The 18344-nt window shown below is 31.5% G+C and overlaps 1 protein-coding gene across 1 annotated transcript; it reads right to left on the reverse strand.

Moving 5' to 3' along the window:
- Window positions 1-238: 238 nt before the first annotated feature.
- On the reverse strand, window positions 239-14789 carry LOC132721317 (bleomycin hydrolase-like). Its single transcript, XM_060705600.1, has 11 exons — window positions 14645-14789; window positions 11193-11347; window positions 10420-10572; window positions 9491-9721; window positions 8778-8870; window positions 7751-7924; window positions 7309-7470; window positions 6290-6357; window positions 5305-5422; window positions 4345-4423; window positions 239-3260 (listed from the first exon to the last, which is right to left on the reverse strand). Exons 1-11 carry the CDS (start codon window positions 14661-14663, stop codon window positions 3109-3111), a joined length of 1404 nt encoding a protein of 467 aa, XP_060561583.1. The 5' UTR covers window positions 14664-14789; the 3' UTR covers window positions 239-3108.
- Window positions 14790-18344: the final 3555 nt, after the last annotated feature.

The raw sequence follows: 18344 nt of genomic DNA on the forward strand, positions 1-18344 counted from the left end.
TCAAGTAAGTTTTTACATCAAGAATTTTCGATTTAAATTAAACTTGTCTCTTAGTCAACTCGTACAATGGTTAACTCGTCCCGTTTTTGGTCATCACGTCAATTGGCTAACTCGTCAAAGCATCGTCGGATACCCATGGCCGAACCATTAACATTTGATTACATGTTTATCAATCGTGGGCATATAGAATTTAAATTATGACTTTTACCTCAATTCGCAATTATAAGAACAACAATCATTATTTTCTTAATCTTTATTTGATTATAAATGATCTGAAAATAGATCTGAATATATATATATTCTGTGCTGTGCATTGTAAATGACGGTGGATTATTTCATACACATGTATAAACTGTGCATATATTAATGTATACAAGAATATCATTTGATAAATATTCACATCATTCATGCATATACTCAAAAATACATTTGACACAATCAAATTAATTTTTGCATGCAAACCATATCAAAAGGAAAACTAAAGTCTAAGTATTAAGAGTACTTCATTAGATATTAGAACGAAGTTCCAAAATTTTTCTAATTTTACTGAATTTACAAAGAAATATTAGAAATCAAAATGTGTAGTTTATCACCTCATTTACAAATCACATTAAATGTCTGAGAAAAAAATATACAAAAACAACAACAACAACAAACAAACCCTTATACATTATACCATTTATATATGTTCTTTATTTTTCGAGGTAGTGATTGATTTTGACAAGATTGTATATAAATCAAATGTGTTCAACCTTAATAAAAATCGATTTTTTATGAAATTTAAATTTCTCAAACAAACAAAAGATGAAGAAAAAAAGAGAAAAAAGATAATACATGTATAGAACAACAACAAAACAATCACAACATCACAGCTTCTTAGATAACATAACCAGGTAAAAATTTACCATGACAACTTATTCAGCCCTGAAACAATATTTTCTTAAATAAAAAACAATTTGATTTGATTCAGGATATTCTCAACCTATTCATAACAAAGAGCGCTGTATCTGGGATTTGAACACTTTAAACATTTACTATTCTTCATATCTCACATTGTTAAGTATAATTTTTGTAGCTGCGAACATCCAGGTTGACTAAAAGTCTTTTAGTTTATACTAATAAATTTTAGTTTGATTATGTTGGAAGCTATAATCTAATTGAAATTCTGTCAAGTCTGTTGGTGGAACCAACCAGTACTAAACAATGAATGCAAAGTTTCTTGATCAAGGAAACAACGGTTTGCTCCTGACAGGGTTTGAACCCATGCTGCTAGCTATCCTTAGATTACTAGTCCAACGTGTTAACCACTCCTCCACTGACTCAAATCTTTTAATGTTATCAGAAATAAAAAAAAACATACATATACATATTGATTATGACTGCCTTGGCGGCATTTTTTTTATAGATGTAACATATTTCTACCTCATTACATGCCAATTATTTCTTAACTCTTCTGACTTATCTTAAAAACTTAGTACATTTTTCTCAAATTCTTAAAATATTTTGGTTCATCTGGAGGCGTGCAGCTTTAAATCACTTTATTTGTACACTTGATGAAAGTTTTGCCCATAATAACAATTCTTAACCCTCTGCCTACTGGCACCAACATATTACAAAAGAATCTGAATACCTACTGCTTTAAACTCATTGAAATAAAATCTCAAATTCTAAGGACTTATTATCAAAATTTGTAATAAAATAGTTATTTATTAATCAAATGATATGTTATCAAATGTTTGATGGAACCGTATTTTACAGAATACAAAAATATAGATAAAATAATATCAAAAAATAATTATCAACATGATTTAATCTTTAAGACAGTATATGGCAACTTAATTATGAATAAATAAAATAAATAAAACCAACACCAAAACAAGGGGACAATAATGGTCCTTTTACAGCTCACCTAAATGAAGTCTGCAACCTTTATATGCTTTTTTTTAAACAATTATCTTTTATCATCCTCTGTAATGACAATTTATTTTCAGCATCAAAGAGGTCAAAATTGTAATACTATATTTTTTTTTATAAGTTTTAGTCTTTCTTGTAAGATTTAAAGTTTTTTTCCTGTCTTTTGCCATGATAACCAAATTTTTGCATGGAATTATTTGAACACCTCTGATAGGGCATTAAAAAAGGAACATCACTGCCAAGTTTCATTATCAACATATTTAGTATCATTCCGTGAAGTACTGAAATCTAAATTTATAGGTCACCTTTCAGTACATTTAAAGACATGAATGGTGACATGTCAAGGGTTCGTACTCACAGTGCCTGACAGGGCATATGGACCCTCATTAAGCCTAGAATACATACATACATAGTTTCATCATTGTTGTATCAGAGGAGATGGGTGTTTAAAGGAAAATGTTAACAGACATACATTGCACCTGATTGTGAGAGATCCAAACAGCTCTGTCTGGCACTTTGTGCAAGGTGAGCTAAATTGAAATTCAAAACATTTATGTTCCCAAGCCAAAAATAATAAAAATAATAATAATAACATTGTAAATTATGAAAATAAAACAAATTTGTAAAATAAAACGTTTGGAATGTTGATAGATTTGTTCATGTAAGTACCATCATCAAAGAATGAAATCATAAAACTAAGTTGTTTATACATCAAAGTAGAGAATTTTATATAATAAATAGAGGATATTGAACGAGTGTAAGTTTAATACTGAATTCATTGAACAACAGTTGAATACAATTATATTATATGACCCTCTGGCGAGCATAATATTATTTTTTTCAATTAGTTCAATAAAATTAGTACAGAACTTGCACAAATTTAATATTCTATTTATCACATTCCAAAAATAAAAATTTAATATTCTATTTATCACATACCAAAAATAAAGACAGTTTGAAACGAAAAAAGATTCATTTTCATTGACGCGCCTATAATATAACAACTAACATTTAGCTTCTTCATATAATGCAAATAACAACACATCAAAATATATGCACGGCCGTGCAATACCATTTTTACGGAGTCGCAAAAGTGGCAGGGGTATGTGATAAATACTTATTTTAGTTACTTGAACAGTTTTCACACAAAGAATAATCACAGACTAGAATGGTGTTTATCATTCTGGTTCCCTGTTAGTGAGCGAGAGCTCCCATAGGATCCCATGCTGGAAGAACGATTGGTTCCTGGTCCAACAGTGCTAGAGTCTGTGCATCCAGAAGCTTCTTACTGACAACAACCTCGTACACAAATTCTGAGAACCAGTCATCAGTCATCACAAGGTAACCTTTTAATATAAATTAATAGAAAAATATGTCAGGAAAAATAATATATGGTAGCAGACTTATAACCTGTTTTAAAATCGTCACAAAGAATTTCAAGTATATAGTTTATCAAAAAAGCTTCTATAGAGGAGACTTTGGTTTTTGTCATTTGTTTCTCTGGTTCTAAATAGAGGATATTTGTTTAGTTCAGTGTAAGATCGGAATATATTTCACCGAGTGAGCACCAAAAGGTATATTTCAGGAGTGGCACTGCCACAAGGTGAAATATATTTCGATCTCGCACTAAACTAAACAAATTTTCTTTTTATTACATGCAAAGAAACGTTTCAAAAAGACATTAAACCTAATACTGAATGAAAAGTAATAATACAACGTGACGTCATTTACGACGTCACGTCATTAAGTTGGTACCCAGTACTGTGAACTCTGGTATTTCACTGAAACAACGTAAGGGGCTTAAATTCAATACAGTGAAATTATCAAAGTGGTAATTTCACTGTTTCAAACAGTGAAATTACCAGTTTTATATCACTGATATATTTCTATAAACCACTGAATAGCATGTAATAAAACCAATTCTTCACACGATTTTTGTTATATCTGGGCAGTCCATCCATCTAACCTGCTTCCCTGGATAACAAACCATAATTACTAATTTCTCTCCAAGTGGCTGACTAGTTAAGGCTTTATAACACATTTATGACTTCGTTTTTTTGGTGGAAAATCATGATATTTTTATAAACTTTATATATGGCTGCAACTGATTTATGAAATAATTGCATTTTTCCTTTAAAAAAGAAGTTTGCAGTACTGGGTACAAATGTATTATAAATTCTTTATTAAGACTCTTGACAGGTTATATGGCCATATATAAAGGTTATTTGCAAGATAACCCTCACCATATATATAGGCAGCTGCTATATAACCTGTCAAAAATCTTTAAAACTAAAAATTTATCAGGTTTTTGGACCTAGGACTTGAAGGACTTTTTACTTATTCTGATCAGGAGAGCTAGAAAAGGCATGGCTTATTAGACAGATGATGTAATAATACAGAATACATAAAAAAATAAAAACATAAAATTACCATTATCACCACGCCCAGACCCCCAAGAATTCTCCACCCTCCATTTGTCTGCTTTTGGTGTTTTTCCTTCAGAGTTGTCCTAGAAACAAATAATAAATATGTGAATAAAACATCTGAAAGAGGCTGCTGCAATATGTAATTTAATCTATCAAATTTACCATGGCGCAGGAGTGTAATGAAGCAATTTCTTTTTTTTTTTACTATTTTTGGTCAGGTTTTTTTGTAGCACTAACACAATGTAGGTCATACGGACACTTTAGCACTGTACATTATTTAAAGCACAAACAGGTTACTGGTACCTGAGTAAAACCACTGACACAGTCAGTAAGCTAGCTAGATCCTCGATTAGACAATTACAAAGTCTTCAATAGGAATAAATCTACATTTAAATGTAACACTATTAAAGTTAGAATAAAATGTAGGTTTTGTCAAGTGATTTTTTGTACACATGAATAAACTTATGTCATAATTAAGTTTAAAAAAACTTTATTTAAGTTTTCATTTTCTGCCATTTAATTTATCATGTAAACTGTATCCATACGAATAGAGTAACTTTGTTAATCTTCAACTTTGTATTGTTCCATAACCAATTTTAGCGATATCATGTTGAGAATTTGGAGATTGATCAGCCAGAAGAACAGCCAAATTTCACACTATACAAATGTAGTTTTGTTTTTTGTTACACCTACAATATAAAGTTCATATGACAACTTACAAGCTTTAATAGTGAATAAAGACCTCAGGTGCCCCTAAATGCATTACTTCCAATACAAATGGTCACCTGAGTAGAACCACCAACTTTATATAAGCTACAAGTAGATAGACATTTTTGAATGGATTTGAACACAGCACTGAGGGGTAGGTGATTCTAAGTTAGTGACTCAAACCTCTCAGACACAAGGACCGCCAACAGGTCTAGTTTTAGTAATGTAGTATCTATATACACACATTAACACTCACCTGTAAGTTGACACCTGTAAAAGTCATTGCATGTGTCATAAGTGACTCCCCATACATCAGTCTCTCTTCTTTATTCATTTTGAGAGTATCAATTCCTAGCACTAGTTTGTAATCAATCCTAAATACACAAAAAATACACGACAACTTTATTAAAGTTGATAACAAGTTTGATAACAGTCCAACTAGATTTTAAGACAAGTTTCATATTTCTAGGACATATTTCATATTTCTAAGACATATTTCATATTTCTAAGACATGTTTCATTGTTCTAAGAAATGTTTCATGTTTCTAATACATGTCTCAAGTTTCTAAGACATGTACATTGTACAATGTATCATGTTTCAAAGACATGTTTCAAGTTTCTAAGACATGTTTCATTGTTCTAAGACATATTTCATATTTTTATATTTCTAAGACATGTTTCATTGTTCTAAGACATATTTCATATTTCTAAGACATGTTTCATTGTTCTAAGACATGTTTCATGTTTCTAAGAAATGTACATTGTACAATGTATCATGTTTCAAAGACATGTTTCAAGTTTCTAAGAGTAAAGACATGTTTCTAAGACATGTTTTATCTTTATAAGACGTTTCATGTGTCTATGACATGATTCATGTTTCTAAGACATGTTTCTAAGACATATTTCATGTTTCTAAGATATGATTCATGTTTTTATTACATGATTCATGTTTCTAAGACATGTTTCTAAGACATATTTCATGTTTCTAAGATATGTTCTGTGTTTCTAAGATATGTTTTGTTAAGCACAATCATGAAAATTCATTAGAATTACCATTATTTGGAGTAATTATATGGTCAAAAAGAAGTTTTTGAGGGACAAATCACAACTACTATGAAAGAGAGAAGCCTATGCAATGAAACATGTTTTATATTTGGACAAATTATATAATAGTTTTCAGGCATTGATTCAAACTATATCAATCTAAAATTTGGATTAAAAAATGTGAAACAAACATTTACCCTTTCAGATCAAGATATCCGTCCTGACCCCTGAAAGACTTGCCCACATCACAGCCAAACCATACAGGCTGAAATCATACAGACAATATTTGTACACCTTCATGCTTAGTTTTTATTTTGTTCTTTTTTGCAGTAAGGGTTTAGTTTTTTGTTTTTTTATTGGGTTTTACATCACACTGACACAGTATAGGTCATTTGGCGACGTTCCAGCTTTACTAGTGGAGAAAGACCTAAGATGCCCTTCCATGCATTATTTTAGGCATGAACGGGCACCTGAGTAGAACCACCGACATTCCTTAAGCTAGCTGGATAGCTTCCTCACATGAAAGAATCCAAAGTCTCTGTCAGGACATAGATAGTGTTAAGGTCATTTGACACTTAGACACTTGCAGGTACACATGTAGAGCCACCAACTTTCTGTAAGCCGGACAAACAACTTAGTACATAAAAAATTTCAAAGTCCCTGACAAGATTTAAACCAACATCTATGAGTGGAACAGAATTAAAGCCAGCAACTTTACTTACTTAGTGATGAAAGTCTTAGTTATTAACATTCTCAGAATTTCTGTATTCCAAATATTCTATAGTCCAAAAGTTCACTTTAATGCTATGTTGTAAATACAGAAGCTTATGTGTTTTTGTTTAAATTTTTTTTTCAAAAGATTAAGAATATTTGGGTTTTTCCCAGCTTTTCCGTAGGTTCAAAGAAACTTCTACAGTAACAGCTTCGAAAATAAGCGCAACAGGTACACTTATCTATTGTGACGGGTAGTGCACCGTAATGCTTAAAGATAAAAGTTTGTCTGTACTTTCAGATTAGCTGGGATTAACCCACATTTGCCGAGCTCCGGATAACATCTTTTTGGAAACTCAATAAAAAGCTAAAACCCAAAATAATCATGTAGCTGATACTCAAATAAACAGCAGTAACCCAATAAACAGCTGTTCAGTCTTAAGTCCGATCCTGGTTTATTATTCAAACCTCAATACTTAGTTGATAATTTCTAAAATATACTTACTGATTTGTTCTCCACGATTGATTTAATAGTAAGTTGTTTTAGGTCTTCTATTGGTTTGTTGATATACAGCACCCGTTTGCCACCAGTCATGTTACCGAGGTACTGTACAGTGTACAGTTTGTTGTACGGATTTTGTTTACGGGGATCATTCACCAAACACACCTGTACATATAGAAAAAAACTTTGAATTTTCATTTCATCCTCTTGTAAAACATCAGTGATAATGAAGTTCAATGTTTACAAAGGAAATAAAACATCAGAATCAAGTGTCACACATTTGTGTTCTCTGATATGATCTGCACAGTTTGCTATTCAGTCAGTATTTATCTGGAAAATTTCCCTATAAATGATGAATAGTTTCTTCCAGATTGAAACATAGAAAAGTCCATCATTTAAATGGTTAAACTTGAGAGATGAGAATGTGCCAAAATGTAATACTAACCATATCTTCCATATTGACACAGTCTGGTTTGATATGTTCACGATAAAAGTTGAGTGGTGAGGTCGGTCCAAACGATTTATACTGGGGTGTTTTATCATCTTCACCTTTACTATAGTACTGGTAGGTAAAGTTAGTCGGTGGCGTTCCAAGTACGATACACATGATGCGATAAATCTGCAAAAGGTATATAACAAATGTTACAATTCTAATATTTTTCCCTAAGTTCTGTTTCATTTTAAGGAAGTGACTAATCTGTATGAAGAAGGAGACCTGTTTTGCATCTGATTAAAGTCACAAACAAACACCTGTGTTTAACAACCAAACCGTAATACTTCCTGAAGCTTGATGAATGGCTTCTGGGGAAAAAAAAGTAAAGAAAGTGACCCCTTGATGAGGTTGGTTTTGAAGACATGCAACTGTGTAAAGATTCTATGTATGCTACATTACCAAATGACCACATCAGAATCATTCCTGTGAAACTTGTTTAAAATATACAAAGTGGTTTGGAGGTATATAATTATTGTTTAAAAGGTTAAAGTTATATCTAATAAAATATTTTCATCAATCTGACTAAAGTTCAGATCTACTTATTTCTTACATGTAGATCTGATAGCCACTATATTTGTTTCACCTTCATTGTGATTTGGATTTCTGGAGAAAGCTAGTTTTAGCCACATAATTAAACCCTTCTTTAGAGATATTCATTAGATGAAGTATTAAAATATTGTTGTCAGTGGAAGTAAAACAAATTGTAGATTTTTGTTAGAAAAAAAAATATTTGAAGTTATTTGAAACAAATAAGTTGGAAATAATAGACTCAATTTTTAGCGGGCAAAATTGTTTTTCCAGTTAACCTGCCGGCTATATGGACAATGCCATGTTTGTTCTTGAAATAGTGAAAATTGCTAGACATAACCATTTAAACAAACTACTCAAGGTAAATAACCTTCAGACACAGGTATGAAAATATCTCATATTTCAGTAAGATATATTTCATATAACATCTTTATTTTCAATGAATACAAACCTCCTCAATCATGTTCATCTTTTCAGTATTAATTTCTGAGTCTGTCTTCCCAGCAGCCACCAGTCTATGTAACGTCATACAGTCTTCTCTTAACTGAAAATATAAAAAAATTAAACAATTTTATCCACACATGCCATATGTTTAAGAAATGCTTGAAACATTAAAGGTTATAAAAATTTTCTGAGCTCTATTAAATTTTGGAACTTGAGGTTTTTTTATTGGTCAGCATGCATTCTCTGCCAATTTCTTACATATCAAAATACCTGAAAATTTCTTTATAACCTCAGACTTAAACATACTGGAGAAGACTTTTTTCCATTAAAAAATGTATAAAACCTATAACACAGTTTGAAAAAAAAATACTTTGACAGTGCTCCCAACTTATTTAATAATTCATATAAAATTTCCAGCATAAACTTTCTGGTGTAATTTGTCTATATATTGGTCAAACGATTATATCTATAGGGATTATGCAATTAAAGAGCAAAATGAACTGAAAAGTCTGAAATTCTTTGAAAGGACCTTGAACAATGACTATGCTTAATAAACACAAGATACACATGTATTTCTATATGGTGGATTTTGGGGGCTTTTCTACTTAGCAGATGATTTTTAACTATATTAAGTTAATGACTCATAAATTGGTAGCGTTACCAAAAATACCAATCTCCTGGCCTAGTAACACATCTACACATAAACTCTTTATATCTTACCCTATTATTCAGCAGTTCTCCAAGTTTCCGCGAGTTTTCTGCACTCCAGCTCTCAGGAAAGCAAACTTTTGGTACAACCCCGTACTTCTCAACCAAGTTTGTAAGCATGTCCCACTGTCCACCATCCTCTGAGGGATTGTGCAATAGATGACTGATAAGCCTTCCCTCATATGTTTCACCATTCTTCGCACATTCAACAAATGCATTCAGTAAATAATTTGCCCTCTCAACCTGAAATTAAACAAGATTTTCAGGTGTTTCAACTAGTGATTTATATGCTAATCTCTGATATACTGAAATATATGTAAAAGTATGCCCTGCTCTGAGAATATTCTTAGACAAAATGTAAATCCAATCATAATTTGTATACATGTATTTACAGCATACTTTTAAAATATAAATTTATTTCTGAAACTCTTAAATAATTATTTTTTTCAAAAAATAAGACTTATGGAAACTTTGTTTGCTTATTCAGGATGCCTGCAGCTCCTTTTTTTAAAACTGTAATCATCATTAAACTATAATTATTCCCAATTTTTACACTATTTACCTCCCTTGCCAAAAGTGGCAGCTATTTTTGGTGTTTTCTATATAATCATATTTTCTATATAATTAAAAAAATATTAAAAATCCATATAAACATCCAATTTATGTGAATTGTCTTTTTTTATACAAAGGCAGCAAAATATTATTATAGCCCAAATATGTAAAAGATTTTCATCAGTATTCATGAAGATGATAGAATTATGTGAGATTTTTATCTTATCTTATGCACATGATATATTAGGAATGACACCCCCCCCCCCCCCAAAAAAAAAAAATGGCTTGCACGGGAGGTAATAATTACTATGTGAAAAGAATCTATTTTCTTGTCATTATGTGAGAATACTCAACACCTAAAACTATTATTGTTTACATCATTGTCTTACCTTATCCCAAAAAAAGAGGAAAGTTTGGCTAAACTCAAATTCATCTAGTTTATATTTCTTCATAAAAGGAATTCTCATAATGTTATGACAAGCAAAAATCCAGCATCTTCCTGATCCTTTCTGGTCCGTCATTGGTTTGCCTTCTTTCTCAACCTGTAAGAGGAACCGTTTATGGAAAAATTAAAATGTATATAAGGTAATTTAATTGTTTTTATTGAACATACCTTTTCCAATATGAAGAGTTTCTTAAAATAAAACTTCATTTGATAAATTTAATATGTTATTTGTTAGGGATTAAAAAATAAACAATCATTACTTAATAATAGTTTGAGACCTTTTATTCGGGACAATATTTCACTCAACTAGGTTACTTCAAATCAAAGATTGAAAATTCCACTTGTCCGCATGAATTACAAGTAGAAATTAAGAGAATTTGATGCAGGACAAGTAAAAAATGTTGCCTGCACATTGGATTTAGAGGCTACTCGTCCTGCAGAATGAGTAACTCTGAAAACATATTTCAATGCCTGCCTCAAATTATTACTTTTGTTACAGTACATTAATTGGCTCAGCATTTATTAAATACTTAACTCTTAGCCTGCTAGTAGCAACTGATTCTAGGTGTGCAACCAGTGCAGAAATAGATCAGCCAACACACCCCTACCATCTGATCATGGTCTGTACTTTTCAGTCAAAAATTTCACACAAAATGATGACATGGTCTTGTCCAGAATGACAAGCCTATTTAAGTTAGTATTGAAACGGGTTCAAACCTTGTGTGAGAAGCAATGTTGAGTAGTTTGTTTCCTGGCTCGGCTTGAACACATCTCAACCAGGTTATGCTGTGTGCACACATTCTGAGCAAGTATATTCTTCTCTGAACTTTCGAAATTCTTCTGATATCTCTCAAGCCAGTCTTGAGAAATCCCTATGTAAGAAATTTTTGAAAGAAATTAATTCATAATTATTGCTCACAACTCTGTTGTGGCTAGTCCAAATACTACTGTAATACAATTGTGTAAAATTCAGCTTTTTAAGTTTTTCCACTATTAATGGTTATTAACTAAAAAAACTTAAATAAAATTAAATAAATAAAAACAAATATGTAGTATATCTGTGCAATGCATTAGGGTAATATACCACAGATAAATCTGTGAAGAGTGTTTTTTTTTACTGTATTGTTCAGCTGAATAAATGCTGTTTCCCCTAGCCTAAAATAGGTAGATTATCCCCTAAAAATGCTAATATTTTCCCGTAAAATGCCTTGTGCTCTTTCTACCAGAACAATGACTTAACAGCATCTGACTTATATCAGCTAGAAGACAGAAATCTGTCCCTATAGACAGCCTCTGCTATGTACCATGCATGTTAAATTGAATTGAAATTAATTTTTTTCATAAAATGTGTGGGTAAATTCCATTTTCAGTTGTTTGAATTTGATTTCAGGTTCCCCTTTTTCTGATTTATCCCGCTCTATTTTCCCCTTCAGAAAGCCACAGGTTGTTTAATAAAGTAGAAAAAAACCACTGGTTAAGTACTGCAGGGCTCAAGCTAGGTTCAAAATTTAGGGAGAAGTCACTTCTCCCTCCAGCTGCTTTAGGGAGAAGTGGGGAGACTTTAGGGAGAAGTTGGGAGATTCATTTATCGATGTTTGTTGTTTGTTATCGCAATTATGTTGACTCACATTACGTATCTTAAATTATTAAATGAATTGGATTTGTGTTACTACAGAATATTCAATTTTAATTTAAAAGTAGTTTGAAACAAGTAATAAGAATGAGTATCATGTAATGCAACCATTGCATTAAATGAAGATAAAAAGCCATAGTTGATTCCTATCATGGATCATATCATGGGTGGATTAACAGTTATTCCCTTCTGATTTACTATTAAAAAGTTTGCGCCGGACATTATATTCATATTCACTTATGTTGTAAAGAAAATGAAAGTAGATAACGAAAGAAACGATCTTTAATTTAACTTCATTTGTAATAAATACAGTGTAATTACGCCGTCAATTTTATCAAATTTAACTCGTCGACAAAAAAGGTTATCATAACTTTCATTTAAAATTACCGTTACAGTTATATGTCGAGCGATCCTCTTAATTCTGGACGTTTGATCCGTCCATCATAAATAATTGTTACGGGTAGTTGTATGTTAACGAATTAATGATTGGTTTAATAATGTCGCCTCGATTAAAACGTGAATTACGATTGGTTTCTCGCACGTATCGGTAATCTCGCTGTGGGCGGAGTCTAATTGTTCCTCGAGTGTCTGTTAATTAGACTTTTATGACATGTTGGTAAACAAACGGATTAATGACATTTCGCGTTAATTGAGATGCATGACAGTCCCTTTTTCCGGCGGCGAGGGTAATCAAAGCAAACACACACAACATGTTATTCACAGTTATTGTTATTGTTGGTAATTTTCAATAATGGATCAATAAAATCGGGCGACTTCATCTTCGCTTTCATGTAGGATGTCGGCGAAGTCAGACAGAATTCGGCGACTATTTCGCCCGAATCGCCCACTAGCTCGAGCCCTGCACTGGATATGGCTTATAACAAACTTAAGGATTTTAAAAAAAATCACTATTTCTTAATTGATAAAAAGGTTTGTTTTTATAAAGATAATCAATGTTCAAATTTGTAATTTTTGTTCATATTCATAAGTATGACTATTCAGATATATATCTTACTCTATAACCATTAACTCCATGAAGTCATTTTTAGTTTCAGTGGATATTTCTTGGAACTTCTCTTTATTGGGTGAGGGGGGACTCCCAGGATATTGAGGTCAAGGATCTGGAAAACTTATAAACTTACTTAACTGTATTGCATTGATATTTTCCGTAATTTAGGGCGATGAAATTTTATAATATTTGATTATATCTTGAAACCATCAAACTATAAATGAAACTCTGTCAGAAGGAATTTAGTATTATTTACAAGTCTATTTTTAATTTTCTAATAAAACTCTGACATTACATAACACAACTGTAACAAAATACAGGACTTAGACCTAATCGGGAATTTATCAATGTTATTTATGACAGGTGGTCAATTCCAATGATTACTATATATCTAAAACTAGGGATTAAACGATGATTGAGTATAATCGAAAATTGATCGTTTATAGAACCGATTAGCGATGATTGATTACAAAGTTTAATAATCGATTATCGGTAATTTATTTTCTTGCTGTTACTTAAGTGACTCACTGTATTATAACAACACTAAATTAAAGCCAATTTGGTTGAAACAATAATTTTTATTCAATTGAATATGAAAGTACATGTATACTGGTGACCATGGAGTTAATAGTTGACTGTGAGGCATGCTAGTTTAAAGGTATACTATGCTCAAATTTGACATTAGAGAATATTGAAAATGCTACACAGTCTATTTGTAAATATAAAAATGTTTTGACTTCACACAAAGAAGATATGTTATGTATAAAATTATTCTACACACTAAAGGTGGTTGCAATATCAATATATAGTGTCAATATAAAAAAATGGCAGTTTTGTTAAGAAAGGACCAACTTAACTTGTTCCCATACATAGTTTGTTCATTGCTTTTAGGAAGTGAGACATAATAATTTCATAGATTTTAACGAATTTATTTGATAAATATTTTACTCAAGGATGAGCATAGTATATCTTTATTAATAAACTAATTTATTTCAGTTGATAAAGTGGTGGTTACATGGAAATGGAATTCTTATAAATATTAAAGCATGATATGAACATTGTACATATTTACTTTGTTATAGTAAATGTTTCGATTATATAATCGATGATTGATCGAAAAGGGTGGTTCAATTATTTTTGATGATCGATTATGAGTTTTGTCCGATTATGAAACCCTATCTAAAACAATCTCCACTTTTCTTCCATCCCCTCCCCCCCCCTCTTTATTGCAACCAGGTGGCAGGTACAACTCTCATAGTTATATTTTCCAAAGATTTAGAACCCAAATATCAAAATTTATAAATAAAGTTTATCATATACAAGACTGGTGACAAGCATAACAACAATGTCTAATAAGTTAACATCAGAAATTTTAAATTTGGTTAAATATGTGTGCGTATCCGAAATTTCCTCAACTACAGTACTGTGAAATATTAGTTTTTTAGATAAGCTGTAGACAAAGTAAAATAGAAAATATTAAAATAATGGTGATTTCTCCGTTTATATTAGTTGTTAGAAGTTGAATACCTGGTGCAGATGCTGACATATTTGTTGTTTTGTAAAAACGTCCTAAATCTTCTGTACTTGTGTTGGAGTTTTCTCCCTTGGATGCCGGTTTCTGTGAATAGGCGAAAATAAAGAAAAACACAGAAAAGAAAGCTAAATAATAGAAAAGAAATATCCTCGTGGCATTATACCCGTTGATCTCTTACATGTAGATAATTAGACATGACATAACGATCCATTTTTCTGTTATTTACCACTCGAAGAGAAAATTACTTTGACGCACCTTGTAATTTTGGATTTTTTTGCTTGGTAAACACCGACACGTAAAAACAACCATACGCACATGAATAAATACGCTTAAGCCTGTGTAACGAAATAATGTGACCTCGCAGAATAATTAGCGTCTGTCATACTTCTCACATAGACTGAGTGACATTTTATTTACTGATTGCAACTCACAAAGAGGGTCCTGCTTACCAAGCATATAATATTATTCAAATAGTGAACACTTGTCACTATATATAAGCTCAACATATATACACAATGGACACTTTTTTTCTGAGCACATCTCACGCAGTCTACACTGTACAGAGCACAACTCAAGTGCATATGTCACATATTTCTATACCGTTACAAAAAAATGTTTATCGGAAGAAATAAAGAAACAGTTATGTCCTGCCCTTTTGCTGTGTCACTTTGATTATTCTTCATCTTCTTTGTACGAAGGACTGAGTAAGTCACTTATGCACAAACTTCAAACAGCTCAAAATAAGGTTGTGCGCTTTATAAAAAACGTTACCCCTAGAACTTCGGTGACAAATAAGGTTATGTCTGATCTTAAAATATTGAATGTCAATGATAGAGTTAGACAGTTAAGACTCAACCACATGCATAAAGTTTATTACAACAAAAGCCCTCCTTATTTAAAAGAATTGTTTAGGGTATGTAGAATATCCAATTTAAGATCTAGTAATTTTAATTTTGTTTTGCCTCAAAATGATTCTCATGTTACAAACACATTTTTCTACACTGCCATAAAAGACTGGAATTCTTTAAAAGACAGCATTAGGTCAATCGACAATATCGAAACATTTAAAACGAAAGTAAAACTGTTTTTAAGTAATGAAAATGATAAAGTGAATAATATGTTTATTTATTACATGCTTTTCGGTGGTTTATAGAAATATATCAGTGATATAAAACTGGTAATTTCACTGTTTGAAACAGTGAAATTACCACTTTGATAATTTCACTGTTTTGAATTTAAGCCCCTTACGTTGTTTCAGTGAAATACCAGCGTGCACAGTACTGGGTACCAACTTAATGACGTGACGTCGTAAATGACGTCACGTTGTATTATTATTTGGCGCGCTTTTCATTCAGTATTAGGTTTAATGTCTTTTTAAAACGTTTCTTTGCATGTAATAAAAAGAAAATTTGTTTAGTTTAGTGTAAGATCGAAATATATTTCACCTTGTGAACACCAAAAGTTCATATTTCACTCGTGGCTGCGCCACTCGTGAAATATACCTTTTGGTGCTCACTCGGTGAAATATATTCCGATCTTACACTGAACTAAACAAATATCCTCTATTTATTACATGCTTTTCGGTGGTTTATAGAAATATATCAGTGATATAAAACTGGTAATTTCACTGTTTGAAACAGTGAAATTACCACTTTGATAATTTCACTGTTCTGAATTTAAGCCCCTTACGTTGTTTCAGTGAAATACAAGCGTGCACAGTACTGGGTACCAACTTAATGACGTGACGTCGTAAATGACGTCACGTTGTATTATTATTTTGGCGCGCTTTTCATTCAGTATTAGGTTAAATGTCTTTTTAAAACGTTTCTTTGCATATAATAAAAAGAAAATTTGTTTAGTTTAGTGTAAGATTGGAATATATTTCACCTTGTGAACACCAAAAGTTCAAAAAATGTCATTTATTTTAACTTCTTTATAATTTATTTATTATTATGTAAGTTAGTGTGATAATTTTACAGTAAATGAACCCCATTGGAAATAAGCTTTTAGCTTAATGGGCAATACTAGGGTAACATAGAACATACTCATTAATTAATCTTATAATTATTTTTGTTGCATTTATGCGTGTGTTTATATATATGCAAAATGATATATGTGATAACATTGTAGTGTTTATGTCTATTCCCTGAATAAATCGATACGATATTGAACACAGTTCACTAAGAACAGTGCACACAGTGAACACTACTCACTGCACACTATTCAAACTGTGGTCACTTATAACTGAGCACAGCATGTACTGTTAATTCTACTATCAGAAAGCTTTTCAAATAGTATACTCTACACAGAACCCAAACAGTGAACACTTGAGAAAAAATCACAGTGTACGCTACTCACTGAGTGAAACTTACATACTGAACACAACTCACTGAGTTCTATTCCAAAAGTGAACACTATTCTAATTATTAAATATGTTCAACTCACATGCAATGAGTACTACTCACCGAGTGAACACTACTTACTAAATTATTTTAAGACAGTGAGCACTTATCACTAAGCACTAAGCAAAACTCACACTGTGAGAACTACTTCTTGAGCAAAACTCATTCAGCCAATACTTGAAACGGAACACATGTCACACAGTGAATACTTATCACTGATAACAACTCTAACAGCGAACACCTATCACTGAGAATAATTCACTCAGCAAACATTTATCAACCCTGAAGAAAATGATGTTTACAGAAAATTAATAATAATAACAGTTTTATATGAGTTATTATAAGAAGTTATATGGACCAATCACCAAAGTCGGCTTCAATACGTATTGGCTTAACTTTTGCACATTTCGTGTGTTATTTTCACTTGTAGTACAGGATATTTATGCATGTATACGGTGTACTCAATACAGGATTGGAGCAGTACCTCTAGACGCTTGCAGAAATCATAATCACAAAATTGACAAATATCGTTTTTTTTCGCCGATTTTTACATTTTTCATTCATTATCATACATAAATCCGTGTGAACAGATGAGTTAGACCTATTAAAGTTCACTCCGTTGGGTTAAAAGGCAAGATTTTAGCATTTTATCATTTAAGTGCCTTGTCCGGTATATACCGGAATATGGTATTTAGTGTGGTGCTCCAATCCTTTTTTCAGTCTCACTCCTTAATGAATAAGTACTATGGTGGCATATTTCTGCTTCCAGATAACCATATAACTTTCGAGTTAGTTATGTGGTTAACTAGTCACGTATCAAATTAATTTTTTCAATAAATAAAAGATTATAACGGGAAATAAATGCATGTTAGTGCCTACAACTGCCATACTTTTATTATTTTACCAGCTTAATATTAAGAGATTGACTAGTTACGTAACTAGTTAACATCTTAACTAACTAGTTAATTTAGAGGTTAACTAGTAACGTAAATATGTAAAAGATTGAAAATAAATTCAGGGAGGAAAATGAACCTTCCTTATCTGTTTTATTTCTTTCGAAAACCCTTAATTCTGCACTACTGGGTATTTTCGTGCGCGACAAACTAATGTTTCTCGATTTGCATATTTTTGAAATGTGTTCCATGTTTTTATTCCATAAATTCTGCTGAAAATATGAAACTTAAATCATTTATTTCTTGTATTAGAGGGAAGGGATTAGAAAAGTTTGGAAAAAGTGTTGTCCTTGCCTTTTGGAAGAATCGACAAACACTTATATCCATATATTAGGGTA

Source organism: Ruditapes philippinarum, unplaced genomic scaffold (assembly GCF_026571515.1).
Source record: "Ruditapes philippinarum isolate M1 unplaced genomic scaffold, ASM2657151v2 ctg1039_1_1_1_1, whole genome shotgun sequence".
Classification (NCBI taxonomy): Eukaryota; Metazoa; Mollusca; class Bivalvia; order Venerida; family Veneridae; genus Ruditapes; species Ruditapes philippinarum.